The sequence below is a fragment of the Tiliqua scincoides genome, chromosome 4 (assembly GCF_035046505.1).
Source record: "Tiliqua scincoides isolate rTilSci1 chromosome 4, rTilSci1.hap2, whole genome shotgun sequence".
Classification (NCBI taxonomy): domain Eukaryota; kingdom Metazoa; phylum Chordata; class Lepidosauria; order Squamata; family Scincidae; genus Tiliqua; species Tiliqua scincoides.
Genome location: NC_089824.1, coordinates 19303787 through 19324466, shown reverse-complemented (window position 1 = coordinate 19324466; position 20680 = coordinate 19303787). Strand labels below are relative to the sequence as shown.

The 20680-nt window shown below is 41.8% G+C and overlaps 1 protein-coding gene and 1 pseudogene across 1 annotated transcript in view; one reads left to right on the top strand and one right to left on the bottom strand.

Moving 5' to 3' along the window:
- Window positions 1–20680, bottom strand: part of CSMD3 (CUB and Sushi multiple domains 3) — a 710986-nt gene that overhangs the window by 210614 nt on the left and 479692 nt on the right. The window contains exons 25-29 of the mRNA XM_066624387.1: window positions 19090–19246; window positions 15189–15380; window positions 14081–14207; window positions 12544–12746; window positions 6133–6324 (exon numbers count right to left, since the gene is read on the bottom strand). Of these exons, the coding sequence (XP_066480484.1) occupies window positions 6133–6324; window positions 12544–12746; window positions 14081–14207; window positions 15189–15380; window positions 19090–19246 (871 nt within the window). The remainder of the gene's footprint in view (window positions 1–6132; window positions 6325–12543; window positions 12747–14080; window positions 14208–15188; window positions 15381–19089; window positions 19247–20680) is intronic.
- LOC136650353 (5S ribosomal RNA) lies at window positions 19990–20112 on the top strand (annotated as a pseudogene).

Sequence of the window (20680 nt, the reverse complement as noted above, 5' to 3'; positions counted from 1 at the left end):
CTGTGAAGAGATGTTAAGTAGTGATTGATATATGAGGAGAAGGAAACAATCTTTAACTGCCAGTGCACTGATGCTAGCAGCAAAGACTTAACAATTTCATTCCAAGTTAAATGCCAATCTACTCATACAATGGATGTGAAGAGTAAAATCTACTCCAGTGTTTCTTTACAACCTAAGGGAAAGGAGCAGTATGTGAGTGTAAGTGTGCATGGACACACAAAAAAAAAAGAAAACCAAGCACATGTGATTTATGATTACAATGTCTCCCTCAAAGAACATCATTATTGTACAAAACAAGCAAAAATGATAATTCATACAACAAATGTCATTAACACAACAAGCAAACAGCAAGTAAATCAATATAATTATTACTGTGTTCCAAACAAATTTAAGATGGATGAAATCTCATCAGAATCAAGTGTTTTATATTGGTGTTACCAGAGTAGTTTTTCATTTTTATGGACATTTTGACTAGAACGTGGAGGATGCATAATTTAGCCCAGAACAATACAAAGGGCCCAATCCTATCCAACTTTCCAATTCAAGCCTGCAACATATTTTGACAAACTGACCTGAGTGATACTACCCAGGGCTGTATTAATCATAAGGGTCACTAGACTGAAGCCTAGGAGCCCCACAAGAACTAGGGGATTTGTGATTTTTTTTTATTGAAGGTTGTTTTTTTTGTATGAGCTCATCGTTAAAAGAATTTTAAATTGACTATACTTTATCAACACATAGTAATCAATAAATGTCCTTTCAGTGCATATTGTTAAATTTTCAATTTGCAGTATTAATTAAATATAAGTACAAGAACAATATTATGAAAGAAAAGTCTCGTGGTTCCATATCCATTGATTTATAAATTTCACCTTGTTTCACTTCCTATTTTATTTTTCGTATTAACACCCCCACGTAAATTGCAATTAATTGATTCTCTTATAAAAACCTCTATTAATAAGGTAACTAACTGCTTCCTTATTGCAGTGAAACAAATTATCTCTTATATTAAAACAATTATCATAAATTATATATTTTTAAATAAATCACAAAATTTTTGTTCACTTCCAAATATTACAGTGTTGAACAATTATACGCCAAAATGTGCTTTCCTGAAGAGTTCTACTCATTCAATTAAAATATGACCAAAAAAAATTGTGAATAGAATTCATCAGGAGACCATCAAAATGGATATAGGGCTAAGTGCTGCAGTCTAGAACTAGGGTCAGGCTGTCAGCTGGTGGTTGGCAACCTTCAGTCTCGAAAGACTATGGTATAAGCCAGGGGTGCCCAAACTTTTTGGCAGGAGGGCCACATCATCTCTCCGACACTGTGTTGGGGGCCGAATTAATTTACATTTCCAATTTGAATAAATTTACATAAATGAATATATTAGAGATGGAACTTGTATAAATGAATGAAGGTCTTGCAATAGCTCAATGCCTATAAAAATACTTGCACAAAGCAAGGCTAGCCTTTCCTTCACTGCCACTGCTGCATCACAGATGTGAAACAGCAAGCAGTGGAGGGAACCCTTGTCCCACAGCTCATGCGAGAGGTCAAACAGTCATCCTCACACTGAAAGCAGCTGTGTCAGGCCAGCATGGGCTCCAGCAAGTCTCCGGAGGGCCAGATGCTCATTGGAGACTGGGGGCTCCCTGCGGGCCAGATTGTGAGTCCCTGAGGGCCGCGAGTGGCCCCTGGGCCAGGGTTTAGGCACCCCTGGTATAAGCCTACAGCACCCAGTATTCCCAGGCGGTCTCCCATCCAAGCACTAACCAGGCCTGACCCTGCTTAGCTTCCAAGACCAGACAAGATCGGGAGATAGTGTTCAGTATAGGGAGATGGTTGGCAACCTTCAGTCTCAAAAGACTATGGTATAAGCCTACAGCACCCGGTCTCCCATCCAGCCTACAGTGGTCTCCCATCCAAGTACTAACCAGGCCTGACCCTGCTTAGCTTCCGAGATCAGGCATGTGCAGGGTAACAGTTGCTGCTGGCTGTCAGCTGTTGTTGGGTGAAAGACTGAACTGCTGGAAGAGGCCCTAAATACCTGAAAGCCTAGGTTTCCGGACATGGGTTAATACAGCTCTGTTTGAGCCTGTGTCCCACCATCCTGCTCTAGTTAAGCAGGGAATGATGGAAGCCCAGCTGTACCATCCAAGGCAGCTTCTTTGTATTAGTAAGCCAAAGCAGAAGCTTCCCAAAACTTACAAAAGTTTCTAGATCAGGTTTACTCACTAGTCTAAGCAAGTGGGAGATCTGTTCTTGATGTCCGAAGAAAGTATGACACGCTCAGCAATGCGCCATGTAAGCAGCTCCTCCCCTTCAGTGTGGGAGCCCTTTAGGGCTGCCCGGAACGGCTCCGATGCCAAGGGGGAGGGGCCACTTACATAGCGAGTTTCAGAGTGTGCTATACTAACCGCGGAACTCCCCCCCCTTCACTTCTGGCCTTATAAACTGTTTCTAATTCTGAGGGAATTTAAACAGTTTCTCTGTTATGTGCCTACTTTGAGAATTTTGTAATAAAATCTTGTGGCATACACATTTTCTGACTATAAAGATCTATTTCCATGCTAATAACACTAAATATATTGACTTTTGGTTTTAGACTTTTTGTAGAATTGTCCTTTTGGTTTGGAGAATAACTGATAACACAGGCCTACAAAATTGAGGGTCAGAAAAGATTTTTCCAAACTTTGTGGTGGATTGATATGAATTTGGGGTGCCGATTCCAAAAATGGCATCCGTTTTGCCCTATCACATCTAGTTTTGGGGATATAGTATAGCCTCATTAGTGAATGGTTCAAGCAGCTTCCTCATGAGAAAGCCATGGTGTAGGCTTCCTCATGAGGAAGCTGCTTGAACCATTCACTAAAGAGGCTATGCCATGTCTCCAAAACTAGACATGATAGGGCAAAACGGATGCCATTTTTGGAATTGGCACCCCAAATATACCCAGAAATTGGTGTAATGTTTAAAGAAGCAAAATGTGTGTTGGCCTGTGTAATTGATGTAACAATTCTATACCGTACTTTCAACACAAGCCTCAGAAATATTTGACATTTATTTTAAAGATTTTCATACTGCTTTGAGGCCTCCAAAGGGGTCCACAGGGCAGCTCACATCAACTAAACTGTTCAATGAGATTATATATTTCTGCAGATCAGTTTGAAAGTTGATTCATAAGTTGATTTGCCCCACAGCATGTTCTGACTTTCACAAATATATTTCCCAAATGAATGTGAATGATCTAGCAACTTATATGTTAGTAACAGATACTGCAGTATCTGTTTACCAACAATCTGTAATTGTTGGTAAAATTACAATTACCAACCTATTGTAATTACCGACAGCTCAGAATTTATTAGAAACACTATAAGATATTATTTGACAGTTATTTTTTTTAAACCAGTCCTAAAGATTCTAATACTACCAAGTAATTGTTTAGGATTGTGTGGCCAGAATATCATGCAAGCACGCTATTTCATAACAGGAGTCTAAACAGATGCTACAGGGCTATCACTCAAGCAAATTCATGCAGATGGACTGGTGGAAATGTTTAGAATGGACTGTAAACACTCATACATTTTGATTTTAATAGGCAGAATATGATATTTCTGGATTTCCTTTTTGTTTAATGTCCTTTAACAGACTGATAATCAGGAGAGAGAAAAAATCACAGTTTCATTAGAGTCCTTGCACACGGTTGTTTTCTAAACATCTGAGGTAATAATGATTTCCAGATCCTCACAGAAAACAGACAGACATAAAGAAGATGAATGCTCAAAATGAAAGATTCTAAAATTAACTTGGGGGGCAGGAAAAATTAAGACTGAACATCTTTAAAATACATGCCCTGCCTGTTAAACTGTAGGAATGTTATAAGCTCCTAGCAATCCAAAGAGCCAGGCAGCACAATCCTAACAGGAGCTGGAATAGGCAGGCTGGCTGGCCTGCCAATGTATCCAGCACAAGTTTGGGGCTGGCTGAGGCTCAGCCCGAGACAAGGGGTAAAAATTCTCTTTACCCTGGGGAGAGCTGCAGCGGCCCCAATGGGTTTACTTGGATCTGCGCCACCTGAAGAGGTGGCGCAGATCCAAGGAGAACAGAGCGACCTGGAGCTGCACCAAACTGCCCAGGAACAGGGCTAGGATCTGGCATAACTGCCAGATCCTGGCCCCACCTCCTGCTTCCCCCGCCCACGGATCCGCCCACCGCCTGCTCTCCTCCTGCCCCGGAACTCCTTCTCCCCACCTCCTCCCTGTCCTTCCCATGCCCTCCCGATCCCTGCACTAGCTGAGATCAGCTGCCACTGCCATGGAGGTTGGATCTGGCCTCTGTAGGCCAGCACATCTCCATGCACCAGCACGTTTTACAGAGGGAGGCGCAAACATGCTTTAGGGCATCCCTCCCGGACTGGCACAAGTGACTTCCACTGGCCTAGTGTACAGTTAGGATTGCGCCTTAAGTGTGAGCTGAACGTGCAGTTCTGGCTCAGGATTTTCCTTTTCCTTCCCAGCTGGAACAATTTGCACTCATCTGACACTGATTCACAGATGGTGCTTCAAAGGACCTTCCAATTCTCTGAACTGTGTTGTGTAGGATGTGCAAGGGGTTTTGGTGAGATACAAGGACATCTGCAAGAGGGATCTGAAGGCCTTAGGAGTGGACCTCAACAAGTGGGAAACCCTGGCCTCTGAGTGGCCTGCTTGGACGCAGGCTCTGCAGCATGGCCTTTCCCAGTTTGAAGAGACACTTGGCCAACAGTCTGAGGCTAAGAGGCAAAGAAGGAAGGCCCATAGCCAGGGAGACAGACCAGGGACAGACTGCACTTGCTCCCGTTGTGGAAGGGATTGTCACTCCCGAATTGGCCTTTTCAGTCACACTAGACGCTGTTCCAGAACCACCTTTCAGAGCGCAATACCATAGTCTTTTGAGACTGAAGGTTGCCAACATGCACATTTGGTGAGATAAGGGCTTCAGCAGCACATATACAGAAGGCATACTATTACTACAAACAATAGCAACGACAACAAACAGATACACTGCCCTTGGATCCTCTGGGGTCGGATTGTTAACCCTATCAGTAATAAAGGTTATGAAGAAACTGTGAAAATTGTGAGAACAATTCCTGAAGATGTTTTCCAGTTGAAAGTGAAATGTTGGGACTGGATCCTAGGACGTGTTTTAAACCATGGCTTAAAGACTCGAACAACATGTGAAACTATGCTTTAAGCTCATCCAACCACAAAAGCCTTAGTATGTTTGTAAAACTGTGAAAATGCTTGCACATTTTGTTAATAAAATGGGTAAAAACTCCTTCTAAGGATACACTGCTGTCCCACTCAGGTCTATTTGTATTTACAGATGCTGACAGGTTAATCTGGTGCTTGTATAGATCATGTGACTTGGAGGATCATAATGCCAACGTTACAAAGAGGTGAGTATTAAGAGTTTTGCATGTTTTACTTTTGTAGATTACGATAGAGAAGAATGTCTAAGGGCACAATCCTAACCAGGTCTACTCAGAAGTAAGTCCTATTTTGTTCAATGGGGGCTTACTCTCAGAAAAGTGTGGTTAGGATTGCAGCCTAATTCCTTCAATTTATTCCAGCTCCCTGACTCCCTTCCTCCCATCCCAGTAACTAGTATGCCCAAACTTGACCTTCTCTCCTTTAATTTCCACTTAGTAGTTGGGCTAGTGGTAGCAACAACAGTACCCTAGTTACAGGTAGAGTTGGAGAAAAGTCTGTCCCTGTCTCCCCACTGTGGTATCTGGCATGATGTGTAGAATTATACCAGGATGAACAGGTTTGGTGGCCGTTTGAAAATATACTTCTCCTAAAGGCTACTGCGAAACAAGGAAACCTCACCCGGGGAAGTGGGGCTTAGGAATTTGGTTTTGGATTTGACATATCAAATTACTTCCCAGTTTCTAGGGAAGTAGCTTGGCTTATGTCTGATCAAATGCTGATATGAGCCATGGGGAGATTGCCTGTTTCTATTTGTATTTAAATGGGAAGGAAGGGGTTAACTACAAGACATTGATTTTTGGCTTTGTGACTGTGTAACTATAACTTGTTTCCAGAGTCAGAAAAGCAGTTGTGTCTTCTCTTGGTTTCCGCATACCTATACAGACTGGTGGGTTGGGCTGCCAGAAGTACCGATTTTCTACCTGAATGCAGGTTATTCTTTCATCTCCTTGTAACTCATAGCCAGGTTGACACTGAAAAATGACAGTATCTCCAGGTTCTCTCCCATCCCCATTCCGGGTTCCATTCATGGGGACTCCAGGATCACGGCATGCTGTGGCTACTGAGCCTAGGAAAAATAATAATAATAATAATAATAATAGAAATATCAATGTTTAATTCATTTTAAGTTGCACTACATATTTAAAAACAGTTAAGTAGTTCTGGCAGGTCAAATAGTTTTCTAGGTCTCTTTTCTTTGGGGAAATTAACACAAATATATATGGTCCAATAAAAAAAGCTTCCTCCATGCAATTATTCCTTTTATTTGCCATCTGTTTTAATTAGAAAGCGTGCTCACATTTTGCAAATCTAATGTAGCATTTCAGCACTTGGAATGCAGTATTATAGAGGCTGGTAGACTGGATTTGTGGAACTACTTACAGAAGACCTTTGTAGAATCAGAGAAGGAGAGAGTGCAAATGAAATAAACATCTACATTCATAAGAATTTTCCCAATATTCATTCACCAGGTATACCAGAAATTGTCAAGACTTGATCCAGGATAAATGGCTTCTCAATTTTATTCATATTTAAATATTTGGACTAAAATCATATCACACACTGGGCATTTCTAGGGGGAAGCACAGTACGTCAAAGATCCCCACAACAGTACACCATGATACATGTGTTTGAGTTCTATTGGCTCAAAAAATTAACCTAGCTAATACTCACTAAACCTGTTTATATTTTTGGAAAGTAACTTCGGCATTTTACTCCAGAGAAGCTTCAAAAATTGATATTCTGATGCACATTCAAATAATTGAGATTGCCAAACATGACACGAACTGATGAATATATCAGGTTTTTATTTTACGTCCCTTGAAGCAAAATTTAAGAGCTTGAGGGCACAATCCTAACCAGGTCTACTCAGAAGTAAGTCCTACTGTGTTCAATGGGACTTACTCCCAGGAAAGTGAGGTTAGGATTTCAGCCTTAGGCTGCATTCTAAACTCTTAGTGCTGCAGGCTGCCTGCCTACCTTCTGTGTGTTCAGTATTTTATAGCCATACTGTATATACTAGTACATGGGCCAAATGGCATTGTTTCTATTAGCTGTTCAAAGCCTCTTTCATCACTCCCCATGAAAACTTGTGCAGTAAGCACAAATTCCAACACAGATAAAGTCTCTTATAACCTTGCAATCACACCTGCAATGCAATTGTAAAATAAAAGGTCTTGCAATGTGTAAAAAGTGAAGTCAATGCAAACTTTTGTAAATGTGAATATGTGTAATCAGCATTGTATTGCAGGATAGCTTTCTACTATTTCTGTTGTTGACGAACAGCTTAATAATCCATCATTCAACAGAATCCTATTTGTCAGCTGAGAGCCCAATTTTATCCTTCCCCCCTACCATTTTAGCCATGCCAAACTGGTTAATGCTGAATCCATGGTGGGAGGGAATGGCAGGTGGCTTCCGCAGGGAAAAGGGATTTTATTTCCCCTTATCTGCACATAAGCCTCCTGACCTACAACGGGTCTTTTTGGACCTTCACCAGCAAATTTGCCAGCGCAAGTCCAAGGAGGGAAAGGGGGTGGGGAGGCTTCTGCCAGAGGGGACAAGATCTGGCGCGGTCCATCCATGATGGATCCTCTCTCTCCCCCATTATCCTGTTCTCCCTACCTGATTTTGCCCCCTTTCTGCCTCTGTTCTGCCCTTTCGCCACCCCCTCCCGCCTCTCCCATCAGCCTGTCTACTCTGTGAACAGGAACTCTCCCAATGGTGTAGGTAGCAAGGACTTCCTGCCGGTACACCCAGTAGCATGCTAACTCACACGCTGTCACAGTGCCTTTTGTGACAGGCTGACTGCTTTACAGACAGCGAAGGAAAAATTGGGCTGACTGTCTACTTATAAAGTGGACAAAAAGAACATCCGGTGGATGGCACAAGTGGAATAAAAACGGTTTGTGAGGCTCCATACTTGAATTCTTGTGCCCTTGCACAAGCCATGCGCAGTACACTACTAAGGTCGCAATCCTAACCAACTTTCCAGCACTGGCATAGCTGTGCCAGCGGGGCATGTGCTGCATCCTGCAGTTGGGGGGCAGTCATGGAGGCCTCCTCAAGGTATGGCAATGTTTGTTCCCTTACCGCAAAGTTGCATTGCCCTTATGTCAGTGCTTGAAAGTGGTTTAGAATTGCGCCCTAAATCTATGAAAGAGGGTTACATATGTAAAACTGATTTCTATACGTAGCTCTTATTTTCCCCTGTAGAGATTTTGTTTTGCTTTTATTTTTAGAAGGAGGGAACTGTTGGTGACTCTTTCCATTGTAAAGAAAAATATTGTAACAGAATACACAATACTGCATTACCTCTGGTCAGGCACTAATTTTTAACAAGCACCATATTTTCAACTAAAGAAAGCTAAAGGCACTGATTGTACAAGGTGAGTCACTCCCACACAACCCACGGCACAGGCAAGGGGCTCATTGACCCCCTCTTCTCCAAGTATGAACTACAAAAAAAGCATTGGAAGAAGCTTTTCATTATGCATCTCATCTCTTCTCTTCTCTATCTGTGGATGCCAGCATCCTGTTGGAGCTACTGAGTTCACAAAGTGCAAGTACTCACTGCGCTGAACTCTATTTTATCTGGTCAGTTAGATGGCTACAAACAGTGCAATTCCTATAAATATAATTTAACCAGACTCTACTTTGTATTATCCAAAGTCTTTCAAATAGGAGATTGCAGGGTGTCAGTATCACTATTTGAACTCAAAGTTGAGATCAGGCATCTGAAATGATAAAATTTGGAGGCCAGTGTTGGGATTGCAAGAGTGAGTCATGCCTAGTTAAGCAAAGCTTGATGCTGGGACCAGAGTTAGCTATGAACCATGGTTCCATTGAACTTCTGTGTTCAGAGGTAGTTGTGGGGGGAAGCAAAATTATTGGAAGTCTTCTGTGAGACATTTGATTGGAGACTGTGGGGTGAAAAGGATCCTTGGTTTGATTCAACAGGGCACTTCTTGTGTTCTTAAAACCACAGCCATAGAGCTATAGGGACAATGAAAACTACAGAGATTCTGGGCTTACGAAGTTCAAATATTCACATATTTGCACAAGGAGTTTTCATCTGATCATTCAGAAGTATATATGGGTATACCTGGTGAATCTGGGTTGAGATTTCTGTTAACCAGTTTCTTTAAGAGTCTGGAAAGTACTCTGTTCTATTGGTAGCACACATCTGGGAAACAGTCTTGGTACAAACCTCCTGTACAAGTTTGGTTCAAGAATATTGCTGTGCAAAATAATTCTCTGTGTATCTGTTCTGGCAAAAGGAAAGGGGAAAGTAGAATACATGCTATAATCCAAATCTTCAAAGAAGTTTGACTGTCAACAATTAAAAGCCACTTCATCATACCAATGATTACTATGGCAACATTCTGACTATCTTGCACTCCATTTGGATCAGATGTCAACTTTCAAAGAATTTAATGAAAGGGAAAGGATTAACGAAAGAGAAAGGATTAATGAGAAAGATAAAGAGAATTCTCTGAGAAATTGAGTATAAGAGTATTTCTCCTCTTTGATATTATGATTCAGGATTTGGGTCAGATAAAAGCATTTTCTGTGGTTAATAAAATATAGTTTTGCTTCATCAAAAATAAGTCTAAGGATCTAGAATTTCTTCTTAAGGTGGTACAAAAAGGCCCACTAATATATCAGACTGACTTCTTTTAGGACAACTTTGAATCTCAAGGTTGTTGTGCTCATTCTTAGATTTCTCATACAAGACAACTAGCAGACATCTCTAAATCTGGGAAGAGCTAGTTAAATCTGACTTTCTAATCTACCAGAAAGCATGCAAAAGACTATCAGGTCATTGAGAACTGAGTTTAGATTGTTCAGTTATTATGTTTCTCTTTTAAGTACTCACTACAAAATGGAAAGACAGAGCCTTCAGGTTTCTTACAAAAAGAAGGAACAGTGTTTTTTAAACTGCCATAGCTCTAGAACAGAGCAAAATGGACAGGAACAGAGGCAGAATTGATGGACCTCACGATTTCACAGGCCGAGAGGAAAGCCACATTTTTAATTGTCAGAGCAATTACACCCACTGCCCCCACTCAGGCTAGCTTGGAGGCAGCCTTGCTGACATTTGAAAAATTCCATGGCTGGATTCATCTTTGCTTTCACAGCACATTTGACCCTATGAATAAAGCCACATCCTTGGAACTTCCTCACTCCTTTGTGACATAAAAGAGCATTCTCCAACCCTAGCTCACGAACTCCACAGCCAAATTCAAGCAGCAAGAAGTTCATACTAATAAAGCAACTGGCCTTTGCTGGCAATAAGTTGCCAGGGTGTCAATGTTGTGGATAGCTGCAGTAAGGCCATTGGCAGGCAAGTTGTCCTGCAGAATGTGGCTGAGGCACAGGGTGTCTTGTGTTTACAATTGTGTGGGCACAGTGGTATCTAGTGGATAGCAGTGGCACTTTTGGGATCTGCTCTGATTGCTGCCTATAGGAACAGAGGTCTTGGAGGCAACACATCTCTCTTGGTTTCCTTGGCCATGTTTTCTGCTGCCAACTTGGTCTTCCAAGGGTCTCTTCAGGGGTAGAGTCCCTTTGTGTACAAAGGAGGTTGTGCCTAGGTAGGTGTGTCTGGGTTCTTAGCCAACAGGGCCCTCTGAGGATGGCATAGTGTGGTTAGCTTTGCTGGGCAATGCCTTTAACTTGCTTCCATCCAGTGGGGTTCGAGCCATAGTGAAGCCTGGCAGGTGGTGGCTTCACGGTCCAGTGTGTGGGTGTGAGGGTGCGTCTGTGGGGTATTGCTTGATCATCAAGGCGATCACTGTGGCTGCACCACTGAGCTGCGAAGACATTTGTATTAGTCACTGGGTGATTACTGCATGTGTTTGGTCAACAGTCCCTTGCGATGCTGACGCGTCTGGCTTACACATCCAAGCAACATCATGGCTGCTGGGGACATTGGTGTTGTTGCTGGTTGTTGCAGCAGGACACAGCTGAGAATCTGCCACCTCCCCTGTTCCCCAACCTTTGAAGACTGGGCTTTAGGTATGACTGATGTCACACTGGTGTCAATGTGACAGAATGGCACCTGGATAGGATTGCGTACTAAAGCTTTCATTTCTTCTTTCTTCTATAGAGCAATCATTGGAAAACAAAGGACTACATTTCATATTTGAGTGAAAGGGAAGTTTGTAATTCACAGTAAGTGTGCAAAGCTAACATTCACAGTAAGCATTCAAAAAAAAACCACAGAAATTCCTACATCACTAAGAAGAACTATTAGGAATCCATTCACCAACTTGTCACAGATTAAGGATAACAGTAATCAAAATCTGTGTGTCAGATAAAATACCATACAAAGCATTTACTAAGTGTAAAGTTCTGTTGTTGCAGCAGAACATTTTTTTTCTGACATGTTTACAATCATATTCAGTATTATATGGCATATTACATATAGGGTGTCATATTGTCATACATCAGGAAAGTGTGCATAGGATCGCAGCCTTAGTCTAAGAGTCTAGTAGCACTCAGAACAATTCATACCTGAACGGAGATTTGAATCCAGGTATTGCCAATACTAATTCAATATTTTTTGTTGTTAAACCACACAATAGCACAACTATGATCCTGTTTAGATTAGGCAACAGGTCATTTCCCATATCTACAGCAAGGTAGGAGGTTCCCCTGCCATGAGGCATTTGCAATGGGAACTAATAAGCACTGTTGCCTGAGCAGAGCTTACCTTGTCATCTTAACTCTGCAAATGACTGTTTACAACTACTGATTTACACTGTTAGTAAATAGCTTTGGGAGAACTCTCTCTCTCTCTCTCTCTCTCTCTCTCACACACACACACACACACACACACCAGAGAGAGAGAGAGAGAGTTTCTCCTATTCTTAGCTACAGAGTTCATGCCTGGAACAAACCCTGCTACTCTTCTATTTTGTATTACTTTTGAGAGCCCTTCCCTCTATTTCTCTTTCTGTCAGATCAGTTATCAATGTTCTTGCCTTCATTTCCCTAGATGGTCCATTTAAAATTAACATTTTTAAAAAGTTCTCAACTATAATGGTTCTCTAGATGCTTATTACACCCTCCTAGCATTTTACAAAATATCAATAATTATGAATTTGTTTCAGTAATGTAATTGTCACAATGACAACAAAGCTCAATTAATTAATTAAGTTGAGGATTATCCTGCATCAGTTTGAACTCATGGGAATTCTGCCATCAACTTCAAGACACGAATAAGCAAAATTCAGATTAGGAAATAGTACCACTCTAGAGGCATATGTATATATTAACTTACTTGAAAACTGAATGGCAAATCCAGATTTGCTGATATAGAAGTCTGTGTCAAATTGGATTGTAACTACATTGAGGGTGCTGTGAATGCCTTCTGGAATAAGAGAGCCACTAATTTCTTTTAACAGCATGTCATTTTCAGGTGAACCATCCCAGACCCGTAGTATATCATGTGATGCTTCGGTATCAAATGCAAGGAACTGAAGGCTGTTAAAAACACCAGTGATTAATCATTTCACATTACGTCTAATTACAATTAAAAACTTTCAAGTAAATCTATGTTTTTGACAAATTATACATTAGATACTGCAACCAGGCAGAATCTAGCCCGTAAAGCTGGGGTTAGGCCCCAGTGCCTTACAGCCCAATCCTGAGCTGGGAGGCGGGGCTGCAGCAGCGTCAAAAATGGCTGCCGCCGCATCCAGTGCACTCCAGGCAGCCACCGACAGCTCCTCAGGAGAAGGATGAGGCCAAAGGTCAGTGGAGAATCAAGAGCCTCCATGTCAGGCGGTGTGCCCTGCTCTCTCCCCGGAACACCTCCTCCCCGCCCTCTCCGCCTCCCCCTGCCCCAAAACATCTCCTCCCCTCCTCCACCTACCTCACCGCTGCTCGGCAGTCCACACAACTGCCAAGCAGTGGAGCTCTGGCGCTCGCCCGGTGGTAGCCCAGCACTGACTGGTAGTAGAGTGGGCCGACTGGCACTGGGCTACCACCGGCAGAGCACCAGTGCTAGGGCTTGCAAACGTGCCTTACAGCACGTTTGTGACATTGCACGCCAGTGGTGAGCCAGTGTGCTGAGCTCAGGATTGGGCTCTTGGTTTCCTACTACCCAGGAGTCAGGCCAGTCATTATGCCATGGGCCTGGCTCCTGGATACTAGAAAGCTAAGGCATGTATATATTTTACAGGCACACACCAGATTTTCATTAACAGTGTGGGACAGAGAGGGACAAAGTAATTGAAATGTAACTGATTACAAAAAAACTGAAATAGGTTATTTAGTTGTGCTTAAGTTATCAGATTTATGAGACCTACAGGAGAGGTTGCAAAGTAACCAAAAGATTTGTTTTACAGCTCTTTAGCTGAAGAAAAAAAGGGAAGAAATAGAAACTAAGTGAAAGGGACAAAGTGAAAGAATACATGGCGTGTAGCCCACCTAAGTCTTCTAAATGAACAGTGCCCAACGCTGTCTACTTTTCAAATGCACGGACCAGCCACGTTTATATATTCACCTCTATAAATGTAGATAAAGATTTCTACAATTCATTGTGGTCCTCGTGACTTCTCAACTACAAGATTTACAGTGCAAGCCTATGGATGTTTACTCAAGACTCACTGTATTCAGTGGGATTTACTAACAGGTAAGTGTGGATAGAAATTATAGCCTTAAGCCATTTCTGCCCAACGTTGCATATATGCAACAGGGATCAAATGTGTACACCTGTGGGCTGGGGCAGAAATGGGTTAAACTAGTAAATGCACACAGTGTGTCAAATTACTAGTTAACCACTCAGGACAGCTTTTGTTTACATACTTGCATACCTGACAATATTTCCTGGATCAACTTCAATCATCCACATACAACGCAGATTATTGTCATATGGAAAAGGATAGCCTGGAGATAAGATTCTGCCTGATGATTCTCCCTTAAATCGACCTCCACATTCAGCTGGTGAAAGCAAAGTGGAAGTTTTTGTTAATATTTGCATTTTGCATCTTGTTCCTTTCTCACAGTAAATCTTTTTTTCTCACTATTTATTATTTTAAAAGTAAGCAAGACACAGTCAGGACTGGATTAACCATTATGTTGCATAAGCTAAGAAGTTGGTTACTGCACAAAGTGAGCTCCTGCAGTGGCATTTTTTGAGATTGCACACAGAGAAGTACAAAGCCATATTCCTGGTTTTTGAAAATGAAAACAAAATCTAAAAAAAAAAAAAAAAGAGAGAAAGAAAATAGGAAAGAAGAACATTCTGCTTAGCACATGCTACATATATTACACAATATATTATGAATGGCATTAGTAAAATATGGGGAAGGTATCTGCTAGCCTGCACATCTAAATTCAAGTGCAAGGTATGCCTACAGATGCTGACTCACAACATCTTGTGAGATATCTGGGGACTGGCAGAAGGCAATATTCATGAGGAAGATCTGTGGCTGGTCTGGCTCAGTTGGTAGAGCTGCCGCCTTGTATGCCTGAAGATCTGAGGCTGCCAGTTCAAAACAACCAGAAGTACCCGAGAACTGATGACATGCTGATATACTGATGAGCTGACCCTTGGTGGCAGAGAGGAGTTGCTGTCAAGTGGAGCGTGGGAGGCGAAGGGCCAGAGAGAGGCCAGACTGGGAAGGAATTCAGCTGGAAGGAGGAGTTCTATGAAAGCCTAGAACTATTCAATTGTAAAAATCCCTACGGGGGTTTAGAACAGCCTGCCTATGTAAACTGCCTAGGATTAAAGTCTGAAGAGAAATCTGACGACCAAAGAAAGGTGATATATAAATAGCTGAATAAATAAATAAATAAATATATTCTGTTCCTGGTTGCACAAATGTAAGTAATAAATCACTTGACAAACTAGTAACTAAATTTCCAATTTTCTTTAAAAAGTGGAATACGTTCATTCAAACTATAAAAAAAATCTACTACCGATACAAGATGGCAGAGGATAATCCCAAGCCCTTCTTTCTCCTGTCATACACTTTAGAAGGCTACTTCCATGGAGCGTGTAACCTGGATTGCATCCATATATGATGGTGCTGCCAGCGAAATGGCCTTGATCGCTTATCTTGTATCCAAATTGTGGCACACCTGGATCCTCACAATGAGAAAGCTCAAAACCTGTAAAAAAGCAAAATCAGCAGTGTTAGCAAAACTGCTTTTGACTGAAGAGCATGGCTTGCAATTCAGAAGTCACATTCTAGCTAGGCTGATTAAACTGAAACATATCATGTATGTGGCATTATAGTACCAAATATTCACAAGAGAGGAAAAAGATTCTTGGTCCTATTGAAGAAGGATTCACCCCGCCCTTCACTCCTCCCCTCTCCCTGCCCACAGCCTCTTCCCCAACACTGCCTTACCTAGTCCAGTCGGTGCAGTGGGGTCTGGTGGCGCAGTTATAGTGCAAAATGGTTGCTAATAGAGCATACAACACTGTTCTGTTGTTGTAAACTCTTCTGTATGAAGGATAGGGCTGTAGTTTGTAAACTGAGAATTGGTGTAGTATAGTAACTAAGAAACGGAGCTGCAAATGAGAACTTCCCCATCTAGCCTGAATCTAGCCTCTGCCATGCCCTCACTAAGTGGCCCTGGGCAAGCAATTCTTTCTCAGCCTCAGTTTTCAATCTGTAATATGGAGTTAATAATATTGAACCTTAACAGAGTTGTCATAAATATTACATCAAGATTGTCATAAATCTGACATCAAAGGTGAAGAGATTTCATGTAAAATTGTTATAAAAATGCGAAGTATTTTTATTAAACGGTGGCTCAATCTAGACATCCTAATATGCAACAAAAGGATGCTGTCAAACTTGCTGCACATAATTATCTGATGAACAGAGGGCTGGTATTGTCAGTGTTGACAACGATGATCAGCAATTAGAAGAGCAGAGGTGGGTTCTGGATTCAATGCCCTAGGAATAGGCAATCAGAGTCCCCCATATTCACGGATCCCATATCTGTGGACTCACTTATTCGTGGATGTGGGAAGGCTCCCTGCACCATCCCCGCACCCTCTGAAGATGAAGGGCTTCCCTGGCCTTCATAATGCCCTATAAAGTCTGAAAAACATCACTTCTGGTTTTGCCAAAAACTAGAAATGACCATTTTTCCTCTGTATTCTGTAGGTATTTGCCACAGGTATTCTGAAGCCTGCAGAGGTCATAGGCGGAAACACATGGCCTCTGTGGGGCTCAGAAAAGCCTCTGAAGAGGATGGGAAAACAGATTCCCTTGCCTCCAGAGGACAGGGGTGCGGAATCCACGGTTTCAGGTAACTGCCGGGGGTTCCATTCCATTGGTTCTGTTCCAGATGTTCTGTTGTCGATACCAGGACATGCCTGTAATTTTATCAAATCTAATCCTGCCAACATCTTTCACATACCCATGGAACCAATACAGAAAGAATCAGCAAGCCATCAGAACCACAGAACTGGATGCAAGGTCTTCTACTCCACTATTTTGCACATATAGATCACATCTAGCAACACAATCCATGCATGGAAACTATCTATCAGATTGTCTGTTTGTTGATTTGCAGCAACTATGTTTGGCCAGAGTCTTTGTTTAATGAATTCGTCCTGTTAATTGATCAATATTTTATCTCTGTTTATTTCGTTTTGATTTAAGGCATGCAGGTGACACAAATTTGCATACGTGCACTTGATGCTAGGTGCCTGCCAGGAGATAAAAGTACAGGTTGGGGGGAATCTAACTTGGCAGAAGCATGTGTTTAAAAGAAGAAGGTGTTTTACAGTTGTCATCCCCCATGGTCAATGCTGTCAAACCCACCCTTTTCCCAGACACAAGCCTCATTGAAGCTCTCCTCCCTGCCCCCATCACCACCCACTTCCACTGTCCTCCCTGCTTTGCCTCCCCTGCTGTCCAACCTGTGTCACCATAGCTATGTGTGAGGCCACTGTGGCCTCCCCACCAGCACTTTCACAGCACGTAGCTTTGTGCACTGGTGGAGACCCTTTTGCAACTGCTATATGGCAACAGCTGCTGGCAGAATGTTTGTTCCATCAGCATTTGTGCCCAATAGGATTGGGCTGTTATTGGAACACGAGCTGAACATGAGCTAACAATGAGATGTGGCTGCAAAAGAAGTACATGTATTACTGTGAACTGGATTTCAGATGCACAGAATGCACATCATGAGAAGTAATAGTTCTACTACTGCACTAGTCATCCCTCACTTGGCATACTGAATCTAGTTTTAGACACCATAAGAAGAACATTGGAGTGGATTCAGAGAAGGGCAATTGTGGCTGCAATTCTATATGCACTTTCCTTAAGAATGTAACAACATAAGAACAGTCCCACTAGATCAGGCCATAGGCCCATTTAGGCCAGCTTCCTGTATCTCACAGCAGCCACCAAATGCCCCAGGGAGCACACCAGATAACAAGAGACCTCATCCTAGTGCCCCCCCTTGCACTAGCATTCTGACATAGCCCATTTCTAAAATCATGAGGTTGCACATACACATCATGGCTTGTAACCCATAATAAATTTTTCCTCCAGAAAACTTGTCTAATCCCCTTTTAAAGGCATCCAGGCCAGATGCCGTCACCACATCCTGCAGCAAGGAGTTCCACAGACCGACCACACGATTAGTAAAGAAATATTTTATTTTGTCTGTCCTAACTCTCCCAACACTCAATTTTAGTGGATGTCCCCTGGTTCTGGTGTTATGTGAGAGTGTAAAGAGCATCTCTCTATCCACTTTATCCTTCCCATGCATAATTCTGTATGTCTCAATCATGTCCCCCCTCAGGCGTCTCTTTTCTAGCCTGAAGAGGCCCAAATGCCGTAGCCTTTCCTCATAAGGAAGGTGCCCCAGCCCAGTAATCATCTTAGTCGCTCTCTTTTGCACCTTTTTCATTCCATTCCATTCTTGCATTCCATTTCTTTTGCACCTTGGAGTAAGCTCCATTGAAAACAATGGGAGTTCTGAGTAAACATGCATAGGATTGCACTGTAAGATGGTAAGGGGTCTAGAAACCAATATCTATGAGGCAAGGTTAAAAGACCTAAGTATGCTTAGCTTGGAGAAGACTATAGGGGAGACCTGATAATTGTTTTCAAACATTTGAAGAGCTGACACACAGATGAAGGAAGAAGGGCTTGCTTTCTGTGGTTCCTGATGGCAGGACTAGAACCAGTAGGTTGAAAATATAGGGGAGCAGGTTTAGGCTAGATGTGAGGAAGAATTTCTTAACTGTAAGACCTGTCTGGTACTGGAACAGTCTGCAGTTGTTGGCTCCTCCCCATTGAAGTGTGTGTGTGTGTGTGTGTGTGTGTGTGTGTGTGTTATAAAGCAGTTGATGGGTGATCATGTGCTAGTAGCAGTCACCTGTCCTGAGTAGGGAGTTGGACTAGATGACCTTCAACATCCCTTCAAACTCTTAACACTTATGATTCTATGTAATGCATCAGAAGATCAACACCAACATTTTTTTTCCCCTCTCCACATTTCAAAAGATCATTACCATTTAATCTGACAACATTTTGCTAACAATTGCTGGTTGTATAACATGTAATCACAATTTTCAATAACTCAGAATAAACATTATATTAAAATGTGGAAAGATAATAACTTTTGCTTCAAAACTGTGTCATAACCAAGTTTACTACAATGTAATTATAAAATCTACTCATCACACACATAGAATAAATTATCTGTCTTTTTTTAAGCCCTTGTTAAATGATCTTAGCCGTGCTATGACTCTGCTTAGTATGCTTCTAAAATTTCAGTAAAAATTATTGTATCAAAGTAAATAAATGACTTGTTCTTTTGTTGCTCTACTTCCCAAAATACATACTGGTATAAACAAGTTGAAAGCCTTCATCGGTTCCCTCCGAATCCGAATTAAATTCAAGCCAAAGATGATTTGAAGTACTACTCAGTGTCAGTCCTCGCAGTGAAGCTCCGGTAAATGCCCCCAGCATGTGTACTGTATTATCCCGTCCATCATATATCTGTAAAACAAATTGGCCTTGGACAAATTAAAGAGTTATAACCTAGGAAAGGAACACGAGGTTCCGTATTTCAATTATGGGACAGTTTGGGTCTGCTCAATCTCCTTGTTTTTGCTAACAGAGAGTGTTGTCTTATAAACATAAACTGGCTCTTTTCAAACTGAGCCAGTTTCCTATGGATTTTAAAGAAGGGAAAGTGTGACTATAGCTAGGGGCATATCTTTCATTGTAGTATACAGCAGAGTTGTTAAACATCTGTGTTTACTTTGCCATTACCAGTAGTGACATTTGCACATATGTACTACCAATTATTTGGCATATCCATTTCTGCACCAGTCACGCCACCAGAAGTGGCATGTAAAAATGAAATCTCTTTCCAGATATGAATATGAAAGCAATCTTTGCATGATCTTGCTAAAAAAAAATAACACATTGATATCAGTAGTATAAAAAAGTTCACAATGGAATAAACAGAATAATTGGAGTTGTACGTCAGAAGGATAATTTAAGCTACGTGTAAATTGGAAGCAAATGCTATGTATATATTTTTACTTTCCATCTTTCTAAACGAGTTCCCTCACTCTCTTTTTTGGAGGTAATCTTGAAATGATGCTAGTATAAAGGAAACATTTCAGATGCAATTTGAGCCAGATTCAGATCTTAAGTTCTACTTGGGAACTGAACTGCATTTGAATTAATGTGGGGTGTGTTATCTAATTCTTAAAATCATTAATAACAATTACATCTACAGCAGCAACTGTTACCCTGCACATGCCTGATCTCGTCTGATCTCGGAAGCTAAGCAGGGTCAGGCCTGGTTAGTACTTGGATGGGAGACCGCCTGGGAATACCGGGTGCTGTAGGCTTATACCATAGTCTTTCAAGACTGAAGGTTGCCAACCAACAATTACGTCTGCACTTGAACCAGTAGTCCTTCTAACCTGAGGAGGAGACCAAGAAGAAAATGATCAGGCACAGGTGCCCCCACTTCCTTCTGCCTGTCTCTCTACCTCTAGTCCAGGGGTTGGCATGGCAGACTGTCAGCCTCTTTCTTAGCCCAACTCTGTCTTGTGTTGGTGAAACTCAACAAGCAATCCCTTTCTATGAAGACTTACAGGCATAGGTTTTGTTCTGAAGGGTCCTCCTAGCTAGGTAGTTTCCCAGGTACTAGGTAACCTTAGAAAATCATCATCATCTGTCAATGGTAATGAAATCTCCATATTTAAGTAATGAAATAAAAGTAATGAAAAATAATGAGATCTCCATATTTAAAGGCTGAGATGAACAATCGGATCCACAATCCTAGAAACCTGATCATGGAAAATCAGGGAGAACAGCTATTCTCATGCCTGGCTTGCAGGCTTCTTGGAAGTTACATTGGCCACGGTTGGAACAGAATGCCTAGCCAAGAGCGCCCATTGACCTCAGTAGGTT